Source organism: Emydura macquarii, unplaced genomic scaffold (assembly GCF_026122565.2).
Source record: "Emydura macquarii macquarii isolate MOO-44397 ecotype Brisbane River unplaced genomic scaffold, CSIRO-AGI_Emac_v2 contig_561, whole genome shotgun sequence".
NCBI classification, from domain to species: domain Eukaryota; kingdom Metazoa; phylum Chordata; order Testudines; family Chelidae; genus Emydura; species Emydura macquarii.
Genome location: NW_027130698.1, coordinates 12,188,196 through 12,211,293, shown reverse-complemented (window position 1 = coordinate 12,211,293; position 23,098 = coordinate 12,188,196). Strand labels below are relative to the sequence as shown.

Below are 23,098 nucleotides of genomic sequence, written 5' to 3'. Positions count from 1 at the left end.
CAGACTTGACATCCAAGTTAATACAGCATTAAATCTGTTGATATGAATACTAAAATTTATGCTGTACATTAGAATATCTATTTTGCTCCTGTTGCGGGTAAGAGGTTGAAATACTATATTATACACACATGCATAAGCAAAAACTAACCTGCTGGACAAGAACAAAGACAATTTAATCAGGATATAAGAAGTATTCTTATTCTGTTCATTCAGATAAAGAAATGTTTGGCAGGCAAACATTTCATTAGGTTGTAATTTGCTTTGATATGCAAATTATGATGTAATTAGTTTAGAATTTTCTGAAGAGGTAGGATCTATGTGCTAGACATTATCATGTGTGTTCAACAATCAAAGTTCAAGTATCACTTTTCTTTTAAAAAAATAGAAAATTCATACTCGCTTTGTGTAAACACAAGTAAACATGGGAGGTTTTTGCACATTTACCACACATCAGAGAAGATAGATTTTGTCAATTTACTTATGAAACATAAAAAGTTACCTGGCAGGGCTGAATTTGAAAATGATATTTTTCCTGTTTAATTCCATTCTCCTATGCTAGAAACTGTGGGATAGATTCACAACTATTGTAAATCAACATAGCTACAGTGACTTCAATGCAACCACACCAATTTAGAGTAGTTGAGGATCTTGCCCTCTATACTGTCAATAGAGTTTGGGAATAAAGAGTAATATATTTAAAATTGTAATGATAAAATTAATTTTAGGTACTTAGTTACTTCTGTGTTTGCAGAGTTCAAGGTATTTCCTCTGATAAAAATGTAAGAAAGTAAAAGGAAATACTGCATACACCAACATAACTCTTTATTGTAGACAAAACTAGTACATTTTTCACTAACACCACAGTAGATGAGTACAGATGAAAATGTCCAAACTAGGATAAATATTAAAGATAGTACACAATAGAATAGATCCTTCAAGATATTAGTGATGGGATGGACTAGACCTCGAGGCCTCATGGCCCTGCCACACCCTACTCCAGAAAAGGGCAGTAGAGATGTCCTCCAAGATGCCTAAAGCAGCTGTGTGGGAAATGGACTATCAAGAAAGAGTCTGCAGGGAGCAGCCAATCAGGGACCAGCAGGCTCATATAAAAGGAGCTGCAGGGCCAGGGTGAGCTTAGTCTGTTGTCTGGGACCAAGAGGTACTCTTGGCTGGCTGCAGGAGCTGAAAGGCTGAACTGAGACTGACCCAGCTGGAGAGCCAGGGTCAGAGGACAAATGGACAGGTGAAGAGCCTGCAGAGAGGGATCCCTGGGGGTGCTGCTCCACCCCAGAGCAGAAACCTTCGCATGTAAGCTGGCCAGCTAGGGTATTGAGCTAAGCCCTGTTGGTCAGATTGAGGATTGAGCCCAGCAAGGGCTACAGAGACATTGCCAACCGAGGGGATCATGATGGGCCCGGTTGGATTGTCAGAGGACTGAGCCCGGGGAGGGCTGCAGGACATTATGGAGGGCATTGAGCAAGGCTAGGTCGAGTCACATAACCCGGTAGGAGTTTGCATGTTTTGCACACAGACTGAGAGAGACTCGGCCGGAAGGCCAAGTTGCTGACGACTCCACCACAAGCCAGAAAGAAACTGCAGACACACACACACTCAACCCAGGGCGCTCGTGAATATTGCATACCCTAAATCTTCATCCTCTGCTCTCACTAAGGTGTTCAGCACCTGGCAGGATCAGATCCTAAAGCACAAAGGACTGAATCCCATGATAATATCAACTGGCAGTCATGGTATCAAGCAAGAACAAGTGTAGCGGAGGCATGACGATGCCCTTAATCAGATGAGAGATTCAGTAAACTGTGCTGCTTGTTAAATCCAACCTTTGGCACTCCAATTGGTATGAAGAAGCATGGTGAAACCCATGGAAACATTTCACTTTATAAATGTGTGTCGGGGTGGAACTCGTGTTGGAAACTGCCAAATAATCTGGACGCCAACTATTTACTCTTTAAATGCTGCATATTTTAAATGCAGCAACTCAACGATATCACAACCACTTATCTCTTTCAAAGGATTAACCCTTTGTGAACATTTTATAAACCCTTTCCAAACATTCATCTAGATATTGTCAGATTACAAAGGGTGAAATGTGTCTAAATGCAATTATATTCTTTACTTTTCACTGTAATAATCAGTTTGGAATAGCAGTTAGGCAGTTATCACCATTGACTATTTTGTTAAAGAATTAACTGCCTAGGTCTATTGATCAACTCTCCCAAGAAAACAGACAAGTCGTTAATTATTTGACCAATTATCTGGGAAATTATTTCTAAGTTAATATACTCCTGTACATTTATTGTAATACTCCTCGCCATTGTCAAGGTTCATCCTTTAATGGGATAGTCAACATGATTAGCAGAGTAAAGCCCTAATGCAGGAAAGAACGTGTTTCATGTTATGACATAAGTCGTCTCGCTGAAGTCAAATGGGACTACTCATGTGTTCAAAGTGAAACGTGCTTAACTGCTTTGTAAGACTAGGGCCACATCCGTTAACTTCACTGTGGGAATCAAAGATATATGTAAAGTATATTATTACAAGCTGCTAGACGTGGGGCATGGATTTACATATTTTACTCCAATGGAAATCCGCAGCACTTCAGTTGCCTGGGCTGGTTTATTAGAAAGATCAGTAGTGAAGGCTGATTGTGTTACTGCTGCTTGTTACCTCTGGATAACTGTGCAATTAGCCACATAATCATGACTGCTTCCAGTTGGCGGGAAGTTAAGCAACCTTAGCATATTGGTTCTATTTCACCAAGTCATCCTGAATGCCTAGAGGTTTGGTGGGGCTGAAAAGGGCCCAATCTGGCCAGCAAATACTAAAGGGGGGGGGGGGGAAGCATCTCCCCCACTTCAGCCCTCCATAAAAAGATCTATTGGCTGGGGCTCTATGTTTCTGGAAGGATTAGTAAGGCAAAGAATGGTGGGTAAAGCACAGGGGTACTCACAAAACTGTTCGTTTAGGGTGGGACTTAGACCAATTCTAAATGCTTTTCAAACAGCCACTAGAGGAAACGGGAGTTTTACCACTGGCTTCACTGAAAAGCACAGCTAGGCCAATGCCGAGCACTTCTGACAGCCTCTCCCTTCAAGGTATTAATTTTAGCAAGGGTTTATTATGAAGTACTCTATTAAAACAGTCATTATCTGGTCTCTAGTTTTATCCTTCAAGTTTCAAAATACTAAGGTAACATCTAGTTTAAAGATTATTTAATTAGTGGAATGATCTGCATACCTATGTGACGGATTCTTATTTCCATGGCAAAAATATAGCATTACTGACAGTCACGGCAGAACTATTTACAACCTTAGCAGCTGAGTTTTAGCTTTCGTGCACCTGCCAAGCCCATGAAGTGGATATTTTGTGCTTTCATATGCAGAATCTATTCAATGCATATTTTCAAAAGAGAATGTCAAAGGCATTTAATTGACTATGACGGATCTTTCCTTTTAGGAGGTTTCTGTAACTGAAGCAGAGCTGCGGAAATCGACAGTCAAGTGCTTGAAGTATAACTCAAACAATCGTGATTAGTGATATGAAATGTATAACTTATGTAACAAATGTGATCCATTGAGCCAGCAGAGAAACATTAATTGCTGCTATAATACAGGGGGAGGAGAAATGGAGAGATAATATTAGCTTTTAATTAGGGCATTGATCATTTTGTTATTATTGTTGTAGAACATGGAGTATTATACTCGCTAGAATAGAAAGAATGAGTTGAATTTTTGTACATTTTTTGTTTTTGTTTTTATTTCTAGTCTAGTTTCTCACTTTCACTGGATATTAGTCTCTGAATGTTGTTTATTTCAATGCTTGATGGTGAATAAAGGGAGAGTAAAACCAAAAGTGACATATGTTAAACACAAAACGGCACATCTCAACAGAGGAGGGAACAAATTCAGTAGCATACTCTACTCCACTTTTATTAGGGTTACGAAAATAATTTGCAGCACAGCATAATTCTGAAGGAAAACGTGGGAATAAATCCAAAAGTGCTTTCAGACAGCCTGAATCTTTCAACTTTGGACATACCAAGGGATGTGGTGGATTCTATATCACTTGAAGTATCGGACTGAATGTCCTTCTAAAAAAATATATTTCCTCTAGCTCAGCCACAAGATATAGGCTTGACGTAGGAATTACAAGGTGAAATTAGAAGACCTGGTTGGTTTTCTTTAATAGGTTTCAAGAACAGAAAGGACAAGGGCTTTCAGGAACTCTCAGGACTTGTGTGCATGGGTGTGAATTTAAAACTATAAATTATATCACACAGCGCCCATGTAAACACACTTATTCTGGCACTAAGAGTGTCTTTCTTAGTTTAGTTTGTCTGTTACGAAGAGGTTTAAAGCTAAACTGAAAACCATCTCTTTTCCTGGAACAAGAACATCCACATGGGAGATCATGCCTGTATAATTATACCTGTCAAATTATACTGTTATAATGGTTAACCTTCCCACATAGATAGGCCTTAGGAAGCCCTTAGCAGGTTGGGATTAGGCCTTTCATTTTTACTTGATCTGTTTTTACTAAATAATGCACTTCCAGGTCAAAACTGTCAATCTATTTGGAGGGGGGGGAGAGGGAAGCACTTCTCCCTACCAGTAGTTCATGCATTTTGTCTCCTGACATGGTCTCTCTCCTTTTGCCTTGCCCCCACCTATTATCTCCCACTTCATGCAGTCTCACTTCTGGTAGTTTGAGGCGTTCTTCTCTACAGTTTCTGGTTCTCAGCATCAGCCTCCTCTCACCTATATTGACGTCTTAACAAAAAAAATCTCCTTTCTCTTGTGCCTCCATATTTTAATTTCCCTCTCTTTTGTTTTTTGGGTTTTTTTTTTTTTTTTTTTTTTAAGTTTTGGAATGTCATTAGTCAATTCTGTTAAGTGACTTAACGTATATTTTATATGAAAGATACGATGTGTAACTAAGGACCTGATCCTGAGAACACCTACTAGGCAAAGAGACTATTCACTATGCAGAATGGGGCCCTAATACTTTTTGCAATACAACAAATTCTAGCTGAATAGCATTAAGGGTCAGATTCTGATACCTTTTCTCAGATTTAGTAGCATCTAAAGCCTATATATATAACTATATATATATAACTATATAACATATAGTTATGTTGCCCCAGGAGCAAACAAGCAACCACAGTCTTATCCTTGGTTTCCCTGTTGCTCCAGGGAAGTAGTAGTCTGCTCCAGTCACATGTCTAGCATAGAGTCCTTCCCCTGCAAAAGGCTCTACCCACTCCCAGTTCTGATCACCCACTTTCCCACCCACCCATATTGGAAGAGTAGCAGCAAGAGGCTATGAGCCTTCCCAGAAATAGAGAGAGAGTGTAGTGAACGCTACCTTAACCCCTTTATTCTCCTACATGTATACCTAACCAGAGTCATGATGGTACCCTCCATGAGCTTTCTCTTTTATTCTAATGGGGTTATGGAGTGAGGTGCTATTCACTGTGAGTAAACTTTATTTTAGGCCAGATACCTTTAACTATATGCATTAAACTTGTGCAGCATTTGGGGTAAGTTGCACATATGTACAGCTGTCACCAGATTCTAATGCTCACTGAGTTTTCCACTCACATGCTTAATGCATAATGAAAAAGAACGTTCAGCCTTATTGATCTTCAGGCCATGGATAAGTGCTATAATGTTTGAAGTATACCAAAAAAAGAGGATAGTTTTTTGTTACATTATGATAACCTCTGAAAAGTGTTTTCCATTATTTGCTATGTTGGTGGGCTTTTCACCTTGAAATTGTTGACAGCAGAGCAGAATGCTGTGTCTCAGTATTTTTTTTTAATCTCTACTCAAATATACATCTTGCTGTTTTTCACCCTGTCAAGTTAATCCCTTGAAAGTATCATAACATAGTAAGCAAGGTATAAAACTGTGGAGCTGCTCAGTATTGCGGGACAGAACACAAACGTGCAATGCATCAGTACTGAATGTTTTGTCTCACTCAAAATGGCAAAAGAATTTTTAGGTTTTTTGTTGTTTGTTTTAAACAGAGTGTGTAAGGTGACCTGAAATAGAAAAACCTTGCAAATGAAATATGTTGCCTTTGCAATTCCTATGATCAAGTATATTTTTATTGCATGTCTCTCTCTGTTTCGCAGCTTCTGCTGGTTGGAATTTTAAATTATAAAATGCAGAAGGGTTTATTTAATACTTCCTCCCTTGTTCTTCTTGTCACCTGGGTTCTGAAATGTTCATAACCTCCTTATTGTACGTGAAGTAAAATAAGAAAAAGCCTTTGAGAGTGCCTGCACATAGGACAGATTATATCACAAAACAATAATCAACTGTTCTGTTCCCATGAGTGTACATTTGAGAGATCAAAAGAAGCTTTAAGATTATAGTCCCTCCATGGATCCATAGAGAGGAATGGATGAAGGTCACTCACTGTTTCATATGAGAAATATACAGGACATTGCCACCTTAATTCATTAAAATCTTTCTCTCCCACACACACACACACACACACACACACACACACACACACACACCTTCGTTGTCAAGACTTCCCTATTGCAAATCAGTATGATTCCCCCCATGCACCCACACCCCAAATACACACACAATTTGTGATGGGCATCCTTGCCTTTTGATATCTCAGATTTCAAGGACACTTAACACAATCCTGCAGGAGAAAAGTAATTGTAAATGTTACCATGGCTACAGTTGCTCAAGTATAAAATAGGGGGAGAATTTGGGTTGGAGATTCTTTTTTTTTACCAATGTTAAATACAAGCAAGGATGCCCAGGGATTGTTTATCTGATTGCTCACTGATCGTCACCACATACCACTTTGTTTGTTTCAATAATGTTAGTCTAAGGAAAGGTTAAAACAATTTATACCAAGATTTAATCTATTAGTTCAGAAGGATATGCATGGAAAGAATGAGCTTAAAATCTAGTAGATACCCTTTTGCAACTTTTTTGATTATTACTGGCAGTTGTGTATATCTTAGCATAACAAACTGGCCAGAATATCCAACGCGACTAATTCAATCCTGAATGGATCTGGGAATCACACAATAGATGTCACATAAGACCCAGTCATATCACCCTCAGAGTGTATGTCTGTAGGGGCAAGAAGGTAAAAGTAACTTGAAAAGGTACAACTGAGGGACTCTCAGGATACCAGAGGAGAGCACATATGACATGAGACACCTATTACCTCAAGGGAAAATACGGTTATGGCAGGAGTCACCGAATGGTGCTGTTACACACATCATTTTGAGCCGTGCTTGGTCTTCGAAGAAGTGTTGTATTGCTGTTAGTTTTTAGGATTAGGGGAGCTGTAGGAAATAGTGGAAGAGCTTGTTCTGTGCCTTAGCCTCTCTAACTAGAGTCACTTCTTGAGGCCAAGTAGCTTTGTGGGCATCAGGCATTGATGTTTCAGCTGAAATTCCTGAAGAAGAGGGTTAACTTGTGTGCTGTTTGAGACTGTGATAGGCAAGGCAATTTCCTGCATGATCCTTGAAAAACTTGGCTGAATTAAGTTGAATTATCTTTGGAGTACACTGTTTTAAATGGAAAGGTCACACATTATTGTGGGCCTGGATGATCAAAGAATTATATTGAACAACACTGCAGACCAGAATGGATTTTTGGGACAATACATGTGAAGTGGATTTCCTGGGAAATAACTGGGGGGAGGTGAATGCAGTTCCCCCTTCTCCCCCATATTATGCAAAAACCCAGTCTTTTGAAGCTAGGCCCTGAGGAGAGGGCCTTTGTCACTTGTTCCATGAGGCCAAGATGAAAGGCCCAAGCTGTATAAAAGAAAGGCTGAACTATTTATGGATGTGCATGTTCTGAGCTACGGCTGTTATGAATTTGTAACCATAGAAAAATCCCTTTGTGGGATTTGAAGGACTGACTCTTACCAGAGCCCTGGTTGGGGCTGGGGACAATCTCTAGTAACCTTCTTAACATGCATAGGGTTCTTTTATTTTTTTAATATGTTTTCTCTTTAATGCTTCCACTTTAAGTGAGCACATTTATTCAGAAGGATAGAGGGAGGGGAGGAGACAAGGCATGCATCTGGGACCCATTCCACAAAGACAGCATTGTTTGTCCCTGGGTTTGGTATGCAAAAAAAAGAGGATCCCATTCCACCTGAACACCAGCATCTGGGAGGAGCGTCAGCTCACAGATGGCTCTCCCCATCAGAACCATTTGTGAAATATCAATCAGAAGGGGAGAGGAGAAAGCCCCAAGCCAGGGCAACAACCATCAGAGCTCAAGTCTGGACCACTGGATAGCTCCAAGGAGTGGAGGATGACACCAGGGTCACCAGAGACCAAGAGCCAGGGAAAAAAAGGCACCGACTTGAAGGGAACACCAGAGGGCTGGTTTCCACCTTTAAATGTTGACCCTCCCCCTCATATAGGTCAACTACAATAATGCAACTCTAGGCTCATCTCTAGACTCCACAAAAGTTTCCATGAACATTTTGCATGGGCCGCAGCCCATCAGCAGGATGTGCAGGGGAGTGCATCTGCCTGTGTGGTTTGAACAGTTGGTGCAGGGTTTTTGGGCAACCTTTTATGGACAGGCAGGATATTACCAGCCATCATATCAACCCGTTTGCTAGAATAGGGGTTGACCTGTTAGCTGACTGAACTTAGAAAATTTTCTCCAAATTTCCATGAGGTTGACCTGTCCCTTTCAGTAGTCTAGTTTTCTGGACATGGTAGGCAGGAAACCATGCAGCCTGAAAAAACTCCAGTCAGGAGGGAGAAAGACATGGGTCTCTGCCCAAGAGCAGTAACAGCTGGGAGCCAGAAGCCTGAAAGTGGGTGTCCTTGGTGGAGCATGGAGAAAGAATACAGGTACAGTTGTCCTGAACCATTTCTGTCCTAGGGGACTAACACAGATAGTTACACCATACTCCTTATATTAACATAAATACTCCATCACTTCTCCAGTGGGAAACAGACCTGCAGGACTCCAGCATCTGCTGCCACTCAGAGGAGGGGCAACTATACCTTCCTAAAGACCAGAGGCTGAGTCTCAGACATGCTACCCATAGAAAGGAAAGAGAGAAAAGGTAGATTCACTAGAAATATGAAATTTTGCTTTTAACTGTAATTGCACAAATGGGAGCAATCTATAACAACATTTACAGAGTTTAAGAGACCAGATATGTTATATAGAAAGTGTTTCTTTTGTTTCAATCGGATTTTCTCTCTCCCTGCTCTAAATAAATCTTGTGTTGCAACCAGGTGGTTGCAGACTCATGGATTTTCACAGACTGCTCTAGAGAGATGGAAAAAACCTTCAACCTCTAAGGAAAGGGAGTTAGTGTAGAAGCCACCCCCTGCTGGTTTCTCAGGCCTGGTCAGCACTTAGAATTAGGTCCACATATGTACGGTACTCAGGGCTGTGAAAATCCATACCCCTGAGCACTGTAATTATGCTGACCAAACCTCTGATGTGGATGCTGCTAAGTCAAGAGAAGAATGCTTCTGGTCACCTAGCTAGCATTGCTTGGGGAGGTGATGTCCCTACAGTGGTGGAAAACCCCTGCCATCGCTGTAGGTGGCATCTACCCTATGGGTTACACCAGCATAACTACGGTGCTGTTATAATCCCCGTTACATAGACATGGCATCAGTCAAAAGAGCACAGATGAAGGCGTTCTCTCCCACAAGGCTTCATGGAGCTCTCAAAGCAGGACTGTGAGCATGGAAGAGAACCAAATTTAAGAGTATAAGGGAACAAAAGACAATCCACAATACTGTCTTGAGCTGTTATTTTGCAATAGGATACAGAACAATCATCTTACAGACCGAATTTCTCTCATATGATTCACAAATAGTTTACGAGAAGAAAGCTTAAGCTTTTATTAGACTGGTGATGCACAAAATAGTTTCCTGGAACTAACCTAGCACTCCTTACTTGCCTGTTTTTAAAATTATTTTCTGTTATGGTTAAGAAGTATGTTGGCATTTTCTTAAAGTGTGTCTCTTGCTTTGCTTTAGCCTTATCTTTTGATGTATTCACATAGGGACTGATCCATGGACTTCAGTGCATTTTGGATCCTTAAAGTAATAATGGACGAAACATATTTGTCTGTGTCTGCCTACTAGTCTAGGTCTAGAACACAGTTTCTCAACCAGTGAGTTGGGACACACATGGGGTCAAAAAAAAAAAAGAAAAAAAAAAGGCAACCATTCAGTTATGAGGTTTTGAAAAATTGCATTCCCATGTAAAGCAAAAAATCTTTTGCCTCCAGCCCCTGCAAATCCCTACCCTTCAAGGTCCAGCATTTTCTGTCAACCTCTCAACATAGTCAAAGAAACTCTGGTGAGCCACTCTATAGTCCACCTTGGTTCCACGGCCCGCCAGGGGTATTAACTGAAGGTTCCTTCATGTAGCCTTGTGCACGGGCGTGTACCTTGCGTGGTTCCCCCCTCGTCCCGATACCTGTCTCTTTTGCAGCATAAGGGAGATCCTGGGGCACGTATATCTGGAGTGCGCCATGTTGCAGCCCTATTCCAGCTCCTCCAGAACCTCCTCCTGAGGTTCTGGATGCACTTCTCCCCACACCTTCCGATCTATGCACACCCCATCCATGGCCCCACAAAGTCACGGGACCTCCTCATCAGCCTCCTCCTCGCCTTGGCCAAGGTGGCCATCTATAACACCAGGGAGAGCATGTTGGCTGAGGGGCTGCTCTGTGACAGTGGAGCCTATTTCCGTTCCCTCTGTCCGATCACGTATCCGAGCAGAGTTCCTCTGGGCTGCGTCCACGGACTCCTTAGCTACTTTTAGGAGAAGTGGGTACTGTCCAGGGTTTTCTGTCCCATGTCCCCTTCAGGTTCCTTCCGTTTAGCCTTTTGACCTTCATGCCTGTTCCTGAGTTTTCCATTTGTTGTCCCCCATAATCAATTGAGTCCCGGGCTTAGTAGCTCCTCCCTTTAGACTGGAGGAGGGGCTTTTAGCCGTAGGTGGGCTTGTGCCCACCCACGTCCCAGAACCCAAATAATAACATACTCAGACAAATTGTATTAGGCTTATCAGATAAACTGGCCTCATCTGCCTTGACAACTCAACACCAGTCATGTAATTTGGCCATTATAATATACCATTGCCTAAATAATTATAAATTATAAACAAAATATGTAAACTTCCTTATTCACATATGCATGACTAGAGTAAATTAAATAACTGTATAAATTAGGGTTAAGTACCAGTAAATATACAAAAAGGCAGCTTTGGTCCCACAATCCATTGGATTTCACTCAGTTCCCAGAAGAGCACAATGCCAAATGAGCGACAAAAGCGAACAGTCTATTTTTGATATGATTTATTCACCTTTTATATTTTCAAAGATCTTCAATGTTTTTAATATCCATTTCAGTTGCTTTTGCAGAAAGATTTGGGTTTTCTGTTTACTGTATTTGCATATTCACTTAAGCCATCACACTGAAACATGCCAAGACCAACAGGATTTCCTTAAAATTCAATGCAACTTTATTACAGTAATTTTACAGTCAAAGATTTGAATTAATGTTCAGTTTATCACTTCCTCTCTGGTTTTGCAGAAGATTGCTTGTGAGGATTAAAGGGCAGACTATATTGTATTTAAATAGAGTTGCTTTTGATATAGAGACTAAAAATAGCAAAAGTCCTTGACGGATGGGAATTGTGACACTACTAGACAATGATCTCAGCACTAACCTGAACAGGTTTTGTAACAGTGAAATGCAATACATAGTGAGTGGAAAATTCAAGTTGAAATTTTCAGCTTGATCTCTTCACACTAGTTTCTCTTGGTCAACAAAGAACCTGGCCCAAAACCCATTGAAATCAATAGGCTACTTTTCATTCACTTCAAACCTAGATTTTGGAACCGGGCCATGGTTCTTTTGGTCTACTGGTTATTTTCTCCAGCTGAAATGGCCAATGGAACACAGAGACGTGGAGCAAAGGAATCAAATAGAGCCTCTGCTGACATTTTCACTAAGAAGGGTCAATCGCTCCATCAGAGGACGAATATCAAAGATAAAAGTCAAATGCAGTTAACAGCAGATTTATGTATTAACATCACCACTACTGATGTCATGGGGAACACTGGGCACAAGAATAATTTTTACGTTAGATTTTAACCTTTCCCATGCCCATCTTATCCTCGAGTTTCATGCTTCGGCCTATCACCAAAGTATCCGAGCACCTTCCACATAAAATCAATAGTAATAACCAAGTCCCTAGTGGACTTTTAGAGTCTCTAGACTTCTCCCTTTTAGGGGTAAAAATTCACCTTGGCGTAGGGGTTTCGACTCTTTAGTTTTTATGAATTTAAGGAGGAGGTTGCTCACAGGTTTAGGTTTGTTGGGTTTCTTTTAGTAGAAAGGGGTGTCAGTGCCCCCTCTCTGAAACATACTGCTACTTACTGGTTCACTTAAGATAGGATAGAACGATGCATGCTTGGCCCAAGTTCTCTCTGATGCCTTTGGTGAGCTAAGTAGTGTAAACGTTTTTTCAAAGCAGCAGGTAGTGGCCCCCAAATATACATTCTGGGGCATGAGGCAAAGCCCGGGCCCACCCCCACAGGGAATGGGGAGAGAATGCTACCCAGCCCTACTCTGCCCCCAGCTCCGCTCTGAATCTGGCCTTCAGCTCCCGGCCCCCCTCCTGGCCATGGCTCCCAGCCCTGATCACGACCCCACTTCTGGCCCCAGCCCCACAGCCCAGGCTCCTGAGTCCTGACAGGGCACAGACCAGGTAAGGGGAGGGACATGGACCAAAAACGTTTGGGGACCACTGAGCTAAGGTGAAGGAGTACATGAAAGCTTATTCCTGTGCTGTATGAAACTCAGACTGGTTAATGTCACATTCCATCGATGTGGTGGGTTTGTATAGCATCGAAGAACCTATTTACATTCAGTAATAAAAAAGTCTGGGTTGAATCCCATTTTATCCTGAGTTTTATAGTTTGCCTTTGATTACCTGTTTTAGTTTCTTTCCTGAACTGTGAGAGATGTTATGTTTACCCCTGCCGGCCAACATAAAATGAGTTGAAACCACAAAGCTTGTTTCACTTCAACCTTAAGGTTAAATGTGCATCATGAACCTAGACATAGAAACTCAGGATTCTATTTAAGCTTACCGTCATTTCTGTTTAAAAATAAAATAAAATATTCATTGCTGGTTTAGACAGATATAAAAATGATATTTCCAGTGTCTGATCAAATATTTATGGTTCTACAAACTTCTTGTTGCACTGTCAGTTCCCTTTTGTGATATCAGCCACAGAAGATCAATTAGGCTACAGGATGAACATCAATAGAAATTAAAAGAAAAACAAAATTGGGAGATGCAAAGAAATCAAAATGTCGGCAGAAATTCATTTAAAAGGCACTTAAAGAACTTTGCCATCCATTAAATATTTCAGTTAAAAAAAAAAAAAAAAAAGCACCACACAACAAAAGACTTTCAATCTCCCCCACAATTGAATCTTTAAAAGTTACCTTGAAATTGGTGTGGTCTTCCTAGGGCAAGCTTTGTTCTAATTGTACGTTACGAGAATTTCTCTAATCTTGGCATGATACAGATGCGCTAACAGAACATTTTAGTTTCAGATGTCCATTTTGGAGATGAGTCTTGAAATCCTTTACTAATGGAAGCATGCCTCAGAAAGTTTAATCACAGAAGAACCTACTATTCTTGCCAAGATGTCATCCCTAATGGCACCTTACCATCGTTGTAGCTCTGAGGGACCTTTTGGAAGAATTCATCAGCAGGGCAGATGATGTTAGGGCATGGAAGAATGTCATGTATTGGAGAGTCTTTAGAAGAGTCTCAGTGAGAAGAAAGCAGTAAAAAGAAAAAAAAATCTGCCACAATCACTCTCTTTCAAGAATCAGTGTTACAAACAATCTATACTTCAGTGTCACTGTATGTAGATATGACAGACAGAGAGGAAATGGAGCATAAAAGCAGCTCTGTGCCTGTATAATATTACTTGCATGGACAGCGAATGTCTTCTTGCTCCTGCATTTGGCGAGGGCGTGATTTTGAAGCCTGCAATATCATTAAACTGTTCCCTTGGTTATTGTCTGGTTTGAGTTACCCTGTTATTCCCACTACCCTGCTGAGATGTTACAGTTTCTGTGAAAAAAGTGAGAGTAAAAGGCTAGGAATAAGCTATGCAATGGAGAAAAAGTGCTACCATGACCTCAATGCAGCAGTTTATGGATATAGATATCTAGACAGAACTGACAGGTTCATTATCCCCATTGTTCTGTATTTCCTACTCATTCTGAGCCTTTCAAAAACTTACACTGAGGTCTCTGCAGCATAGGCAGGGAAGCGTCAGTCTGCTATCCATGTTAAAGACCTAATTACAGGTCAAATGTAGGTCCCAATTGTAGACAATAAGGCTGTGATACTATCATAGGTTGCCAGTGTTTCACAACAACATAAGTTCCAACCTTAATCAATTTCATTGGCACCTCATTCATTTCTAGATCACCATCTGTGCCGAATTCATTACTGGGTTATAAAACCATCTAATAACGTGCGCTTCCTTACCTGCCAGACCTTTTCTTCATACATTTCTTTCCACTCCGCCAGTTCACATGCCATTGCTGCTTCAAGAGCATTCCCCCCCGTATCACTGCGTGAGTCCAACAGCGTCTTCCCTACTTTGTCCTCAATTTTTTAATCGGTCACTGGAAAGTGTTTTGAGGTAAATTTGGTTAGGAGAGACACCATGTAAAATCCGATTACGTTGTATTCTTCAGGTTTCTGTCCTGGAGAAAGAGGTCATTGATGGACAAGGCAAAAGGAAAACGGGTTGTGATTATGGAGAGGGGCGTTCTCACAGCTCGGCAGAGCTCTGTGATTCTCACATTCCCTTTGGACTGTATTTCTGCTTTTCCCATTGCTCTCTGTGATTCTCTACATTCAATTTCCTTGACTTGTTTCAGGGTGGAGAACCCCTGTGAGAGAGAAGTGTCATTCGTTTCAGGCAGGCCATGGATTTTGTGGCACCGGTAAGCAGAACCCATTTGCCCCTGGTCTTTCAAATTCCCTGTACCATCTAGCTAGGAGCTGGAAGATCATGAAGTGATTTTTCTGGTTATCAGGAAAAATGGGTTTGCTTGTTTGGGATTTTGTAGCCCTTCCTCCACCCACTACCAGCCCCAGCCTGCAGGGTTACATTACCAGATAAAAGGGTCACAATTAAAAAGGTCTACCAGGGACAATCACGGAAATTATTCAATTCACAATTCTGTATTCTTCAACACTGACGGACACCATCTTTCTCTCTCAGCTTCATAAAGATAGTTCACAACTCTGTTTAACCTTATGCCTACTGAGTAGTGTTGGCTGGTGGTGCTGCCTAGTGGTTAGGAGATTAGGCTCTGTTCTCCACCTCTCTACTCTTTTCCCCAGACCACCTTCATGACTGCTGGCAGTCTGTCTGTCTTTTATTGGGGTTTGACTAGACCTTCCAGTCAGGCTACCACTCAGTCCTCTCTCCCCGCTGCCACCCTCAGTGTGAATCAGTTCCTAGAAAAATATGAGGTTCAGCTATTGACCCTCATGATTGTCCAATCTCACTTGGGGGTTCAAAAAGTATTTATCCTTCTCCTCCTTCCCTCAGGTGGAAGTCTAGAAAGTAAGGGGGTTTTGTGCCTTATTTAACAGGGGGAGGGGGTTGGGTAGGGGAGCCCAGGCCCTCCCACTCCACCAGACACCAAGCCTAGGGCTCTGTAAGGGTTACCAAACGTCCAGCACCCAGGAATGCCTTCAGGTTGCCCTCCCTGGGCCGCTTCCTACCACCTGCTCTCTTTCAAAAAGACTTGCAGTAGTAAGAGAAGAGGTACTAGCTGACCCTCCGGCTCAACAAGCAGGCTCTTCCTCTCCAGGAGAAGGGTTCTGCATCACTCTTCCTCAGGAGCTCTCAGAGCAACTCCCTCTCCCTGCCTCGTCAGGCCCCTTCTGAGCTGTCTGGCTCCCTCTTGAGCTCCACCTCTATCTGGAGCACATTCTGCAGGTGCGACTCGGTGGGGTCGCCTGGGCCCAGCATTTCTCCTTAACCCTCTTGGTTCTAGTGTGGGGTTTATACACCCCACCACAGTGTTATGTTCATGGAATACAGGCAGAAATTTAGAATTAAAAAAAACACAAAAACAAAAACCAAACACATTTATAGTCTTCCTGAAAGGTTGCAGCGTAACACTACTTTATTTCCCAGACTCCACAACTATAACACAGCAACAGCCAATTACAGAGCAGGAGAGAAAGCAGGCTGCTCCCAAAGAGGGAGAAGCACAACCCAACTGGTGAAGAGCCAAAAATCACATGCTTCTCTACAGAGCCCCCACGCCTGCAAGCAGGACCAGGAAAATGCTTGTAACTTAAAAGTGATAGCTTGTAACTACAACGGTTTTCAATACACCACAAGCAGAACTTTACAACACAAGTAGTCCCACTGCAATGATCATAGCTATTTGCATTGTAATGCACCACTCAGCACCAGTAAGGGTGGCAGAACAATGTCTTAAACTGGCACAATGAGGTAGTGTTGTCAAGTGTTACCATAGTTCGACTATCCAGTACAGCATCTATGCATAGGAGACATGTCACAGTGGGTGGATGAAGTTTATTTAAAATCTCCATCTTGCTTTTTTACTACCAATCTGTCCGTTTCTGATTCAGTAAAGTGGAATCAACGTATGAAATGAAATAATATGAAGTTTTCTGGACTATGACAAGAAAACCGCATGTTCCAGAAAGTGATTTAGTTTTTATTTAGGCACTTGCAATCCTAGATGAAGATACTAAAATACAAATAGAGAGAAACCTAACACCTCCATTTCCTTCCCCCCAAAACCTTAGATACAGGCAAGAAGTTAAATAAAATTCATTTATATTTTGTCCAGTGTCCCCAGTGCATGCATGATATGATGCACACTTCAGTGAATTTAGATTCATGCACACATTTCAAAGGCTATAAATAAATTCAAGCAAGGAAATATTCCATCAGAGTACGTTCTTCCAACTACAAGTAGCATTAAGAGGTTTTCACCTAGCCTAACTGCAGAAAGGCTGGGAGAATGGAAAGAAACGAACAGTATGCCATGAAATTGGAGTTAGGAAAACTAGCTAAAGGGGAACCCCCAATGCCTAAGGAGCTAAAAATCCACAATGCGTAAGAAATGCATAGGACTAACTCACATTGGCACGAATTGAATTTACACACCAACTCCCATTAGCATGAGTAGAAGTCAAACCCCTTGCACTGACAGCAAAGTCAACCTTACGAAATTAAGAGCAGGAAAGAGGGAAAAAAGAAGAGAGAGAGAGGGATGGCAGGAAGACAGATGAAAATCAATCCCAAGATCAAAGGCTTCTGCAGAAGAAAAGCACAGCATAGGAGAGTAAAAACAATAGGCAGTGCAATATAGAAATTTGATATCTGTAAGCACCACTCACATTCTTTTTTCAGTGAACTGTTGGCAGGCTTTAGGAAAGCAGGTTGGGTAGGTGTGAGCATGAGAACTGATGGCATTCGTAATTGGGAAATAATCTTAAAAATATGCCAGTCAGTCACTTCCTTTCAGCAAAGGAATCCAAAACATGTAATATCTATTCTGATCCTGAAAAACCATCAGACAAACAAACAGCTTTGTTATAAACAGAAATACATAGCCTCAACTCTCAGTTTAATGCCTGGTTAATTTTGCTAAGAGGATTATTGTTGTGTGTTTGGCAAAATATCTTCCACAGTATGATTACAATAATATATATACAATAACGCATAATCTGTATTGTTAATATTTATAAAGCATCATTAATGCACATAGCCCCATAAGCATATGAAATTTCTATTTTGCTCCAAACAGAGCATATGCACTGGATATAGTCCAAATTTACTAGTTTCCTGGGTTGTCTTTATTGTTATCATAATAAGGCTTAGCCTAAATTTCTTCCAAAGTTTGGCTGTGTTTGCAAGGAAAAGTGATAGGACCACTTCATTCCCTGACCCTAATCCTATCTGCCTCAAACAGACATTTATACCCTTTCATACTGTGTCTGACTTCAATGTCACCCACCAGTGCTGGGAAAATCTGCTCTCCTTTTGCAGCCTGCCCTGACCTTGGTGTTTGCAGATGGTCTACCCTAGGCACAGACAGGTGACACAAGTCATTGAGTGTTTCTGTGCTTCTCAGTTCCCCATTTTTAAAATGGAGAGAATAATACTTCCCTACCTCACAGGGGCTCTGGAGAGGAGACCAGCAGTGTCGGGATGAAAGCAACCACCCTGTGAAATATCATTGGCCCCTGCAAGACTACTCCTTCACTCCTCCTTCAACATCTCCCTCCCCTTTGCAAGGAAATGTAAGCCCATAGTCTGAAAATTATGCATCTCAGGGTCCCCATCAGATAGATCATTCCACCAAGACAATCTTTTTCAGGAACACCATGCAGCAGTCTGTGCACGCAAACAGGTATTCAGGTCCAAATGCTCATTTGCATGCACAAGATGTTTGGTTTTCAGGTGTAATGGATTTAATTCAACAGAGAATAGGAAGCAACCACGTACACGTTTACCTCTGGCCTCAATTAATGAAAATCTGGCCCATAGAAATCTCACAGTGATAGCACCGCAGATGCCCAGGGAGTCATTTGTAAAAGCTGCAAACTAAATAGGGGAACCTGCACTCTTGCATTGCCAAAAAGCAATTTTAAGCCAAGACAATGTAAGGTGCCACAATAAATCATGCTGTATACAGTACATATATCTATTTCTCAACTGACAGTACAAGCCCCAATGTCTTGCTTCACCTCATGTAAGGTCATGTAACCTTCTGAAGAAGATAGTGAAATCATGCTTATTGGAGATTCAGTAGTCTGCCTAAGTCACAAGCAATTGTTCTCTATGCTCTTGATTACAACTTGAATAACTGATGAATATGCATTTTTATATTGTGATCAAATTCGACAGCAGGTGATGACGTTTTGACCAAAACTAAAGAAGCTCACGACTTGTTGAGCTGAAGAGATGTTGATAAGTTTTGGCACATCCATTTGGATTGATATTTAAAATACTGAGTAGAATATCATAAAAATCACAGAAAAGTAGGGCTGGAAGAGACCTCAAGAGATTATTTAGTCCAGCACTACACACTGAAGCAGGACCAAGTATCCCTAGACCATCCCTGACAGCTGTTTGTCTAATGTGTTTTTAAAAACTACCCATGACACAGACTCCGCAACCTCCCAAGGTAATCTGTTTCATGGTTTAGCTATTTTTATAGTTAGAACGCTTTTCCTAAAATCTAACCTAAATCTCCCTTGCTGGAAATTAAGCTGATTCTTGTTTTACCTTTGATGGACATGGAGAAAAACTGATCACCTTCATCTTTATAACAGCTTTTACTTATTTGAAGACTAAGGTCCCCCCCAGGTGCATTTTTTATATTAAACCATATCTATTCAGCATGGTGCTCTGTCCTCCTCTAGTGGTAGCTATGCCACACAGAGTGGTTGAGGAGCCTGCCTCAGCCTTGTCTAGCAGACCTGGTCTTTTTAGCTCAGGTAAATGCTCATGCTTTTAGAGACAGAGGTCTCCATTTCCAACCATGCTGGCAACCATCCATCCATCAGTATAGAGTCATGCAAGAACCCCCGCTGAACTGGGCTGCATGCTATGCGGTGAGTATACACCCCTGGAGTATTACCCTCCATATCTTTCTCCATCCCTTTGGGCAAGACTCCACTAGGATTTACTGAAGGCTGGCCAGGCACAGTTATAAAAAGGACTGGTTTTCAAGATCACCAATAGCTTGGTTTTGTATTTCTTAGTGTTCATTGCAAATTTACATCTCTTTTCTTATTTTCACTCTCTCTCATATATACTCACACACACACTTAATATTTGATTAACTGTAAAATAGGAATCAACCTGTCCTGTTTATTGTCAGGAATCTCAGGTCTTGAACCCTGGGTCACAGGACGCGTAGGAACTGGTAAGCTCTAACCAGCTGCCCAAAGACCTGCTAATAGTTGCTAGGGCAGAAGCTGAACCAGGACCCAAGGCGCCAGTCCTGGAACCTGATTGGCAGAATTTTGGGAGATCCTGATTGGTCCACAGCATATATATAAACCCAGCACTGGAAAAGGAATTGTCCATGCAACTGGGATCCACCCAGCTCTGGACTGTGAGCCTCCTGTTCCCGCTCCTCTGGTTTGACCCGATCTCTAGTTTGTCTCCTGACTCTCAATCTCTGGTATCCCGACCCAGCCTGACTCTTGTTACAGATTCATGGTTCTGTTCTCAAGTTTGTTCTCTGTGTCTGATCTCCAGTTATGCTGGTCTGGCCTACTCTTGACTCCCATCCCATAATTGTGGAACTTTGGCTCTGACCACTAGGTCTGGCTGCCCATGACCCAGCGGTAAGAAACACAGATAAAGGCCCATCCCTGTAAGGCTACTGTCAGGTGCTCAGTGCCCACTGAAGTCAGTAGCAATTGAGGGTACCATACACCTCACAGGAAGTGCTCAATACCTTGAAAGATCAAGCCACTTTACAGCACAGTTGATGTACAAATAAGGTACAAGAACAGTACAGCTGCCTTGTGAATTTGCAAGTCATTAATTTATCTGAAAAGGCTGTTATAGAAACAGACTACAAATGCTACACTGCCTTTCATACCAGAACACACAAAATATACCCGGGGCTGCAATACTACACAACAGTTCATACACATACACACAAATATTGGCAGAGATTATAGTGCTTGTCATATTATATTGGTGGTAGCTCCGATGAAGCTGTTCCAGCTTCTATGCGGAGAGCCAAATGATTTTCTTCAGTGCTGCTAGCAAGGAATATAGTGACTTTTTAGACAGTAATTGAAGATTGGCAGAGCAGAGGTACCTCTTTGGAGAACATCCACATACAATCAACCAAGTAAGTTAATAATGAAGAGGCATAACATACGGAGAAAGATTGGTGGTCACCAATTTCCCAGGTGACTTCTGCCATGGAGCTCTAAATGCTATTCCTCTAAATCTTGTTTCATCTCATCTAGCTTCCCCCATAATTGCCTCCTTGGTTTCAAACTTCACCCACATCTCTCCTTTAACAGTTAAACATGCTTTGGGCCAATTCTGATGTGTGTGCAGAGGGAATGGTGCTAGTGTCTTTGAGGGCAGATATGTATCTTTATCTCTGTTTAAAGACCTCCTTAAAAGAAATGTATAAATACGGATTTCAACTCTTGCAGTAAGACGATTGCCAAGCCATGGAAGTAGCCATCACAGTCAATAGCCAGGTTCAGAAGTGACTTCTTCTGTCTTGGCCAGCACAGATTTGACATCAGACGAAGGTGGTTTGTCAGTCTCCTTGGAGCAGTGGCTCTCAAACTTTCTAATAAGGTGACCGATCAACTGCCTTTTGTATTTTTTTGAGGACAGGGTCCAAATTCATGGGGGGTGGAATGGAAACGAAAAATCATAGGCCAGCGTCATTCTTCTCCACTGCCACTGTCTCCTTCTCTTCACCCTGCCGAGAGGGCATCAACCACTCACCACAGCATCCTCTGTCCCAGCGCTGTAACCCTACTCCAGCCTAGTGCCAGGGAGAGCGAACCCACACTCATCCCGCAGTGCCACTCAGGTCTGGTTCGGGCAACCCTCCATTGGGACATCAGAGTACATGCCATGTGGACAAAGAGTGCAGTTGTACACTTGCACGGATAAAAGCATGCCCGGATAAAATCTACCTGGCTTTCCACACGAGGGATCCATTTAGCACATCAAATCCAATTTGCGTTTCTCCCCCTCCCCCCTACCGAAAAGGCATATTTCTCGACAGGGCATTGTCAAAGTATTTCGGCAGAAAAATTAACATACCTCAGCAGCAGTCACTCATCTAAAAGCTCTTGCCTTCTGGGATCCAAGGTAGTATTTATTCTCCCAACAGCTGCATGCTTTTCCCTCCTACACTAGGACTGGAATTCGTGCAAATGAACTCACTTGTTTGTTGTTAAGCTGACAGAGTCAAGTGTCTTCTTTTCACCTAAGTTAATTTAAGAGGAAGTATCGGTGCACTGGGAAATAAACGCATCCCTGGATACTGGAAGACAAGACTTTCTGCACAGGGCCTCTGTCAAGCATGGTCAGGTTTTATGGCTTTAGTGCCTGACAGCATCTCTTTAATCGGGCTGTGAGAATACAACAAATCTCTTTCTTCCATGCAGAAAGTATCCAAATCCCTGTAAGCATCAATCCTTAGCCCTAAAGATTAATATTAAAGATTATGGAAACCAATTTGACCAGATCCTGAGGATCTTATTCAAGCAAAATCCCATTGACACTTTGGTAGCCGTTTGACTCAGTAAAGACCTCAAGGAAGAGGCGGGGAGGGAAGGAGAAGGGTCTGACAGTCTACGCAAGCATTGGATCAAACTGCAGTGGGCTGAATCATGGATGAATGTTTTAAATCAAAATTTTTCATTAAGTTTATAAATATGCACAAATATTTGTGCATCATTCTCTAGCATTAAGGGCCTGATAGAAAAGCCACTGAAATCAACAGAAGAACTTATTGACTTCTCTGGGCATTGGATCAGGCCTCTAAAGCTCAAAGAAAAACGAAAAGAAAATATTAAATACTTATTTAAAATATTAGGAAATTCAGTACATTATTCAACCTGTTATTCTACACACTGTTATCTATACACATAACTATAACAATATCTGTATTTCTCCAACACACACACACACACACACACACACACACACACACACACTCACCAGTATTCGCTACAATTTATTACATTTGACTAAAGCCCACTGGTTCCCATTACACACATTGCCCATTTCAAGGTAACTAATGAATTATCATCCATCAGCAGCGAGGTCCCGTGCATTCCATTGACATCTGGCAGCTACTCTCCTGGCTGAATCTATCAGCAAGTTCCCACTCTGAATAAATTCTGTGCTGTTGGAAAAACAACTAAAGTGCACTTAAGAGCTAAGGGTGCTACAATAAACAGTCTGCTAATCCTCCAAATGCAAATAA

At 41.7% G+C, this 23,098-nt stretch overlaps 1 protein-coding gene across 18 annotated transcripts in view; it reads right to left on the bottom strand.

The window, feature by feature from the left end:
* The window catches only part of CDH13 (cadherin 13), a 689,068-nt gene that overhangs the window by 620,315 nt on the left and 45,655 nt on the right, over window positions 1–23,098 (bottom strand). For 17 of the 18 annotated variants that reach the window (XR_010918351.1, XR_010918352.1, XM_067540161.1 and 14 more), the window contains one exon: window positions 14,589–14,728. The exons of the other annotated variant lie outside the window; for it this stretch is intronic. Coding sequence is in view for 15 of the 17 variants with exons in the window: in XM_067540161.1 (XP_067396262.1) it covers window positions 14,589–14,642 (54 nt within the window). In the remaining 2 variants the exon portion in view is untranslated. Of the gene's footprint in view, window positions 1–14,588; window positions 14,729–23,098 lie in introns of those variants that run through there. 18 annotated transcript variants of the gene reach the window in all.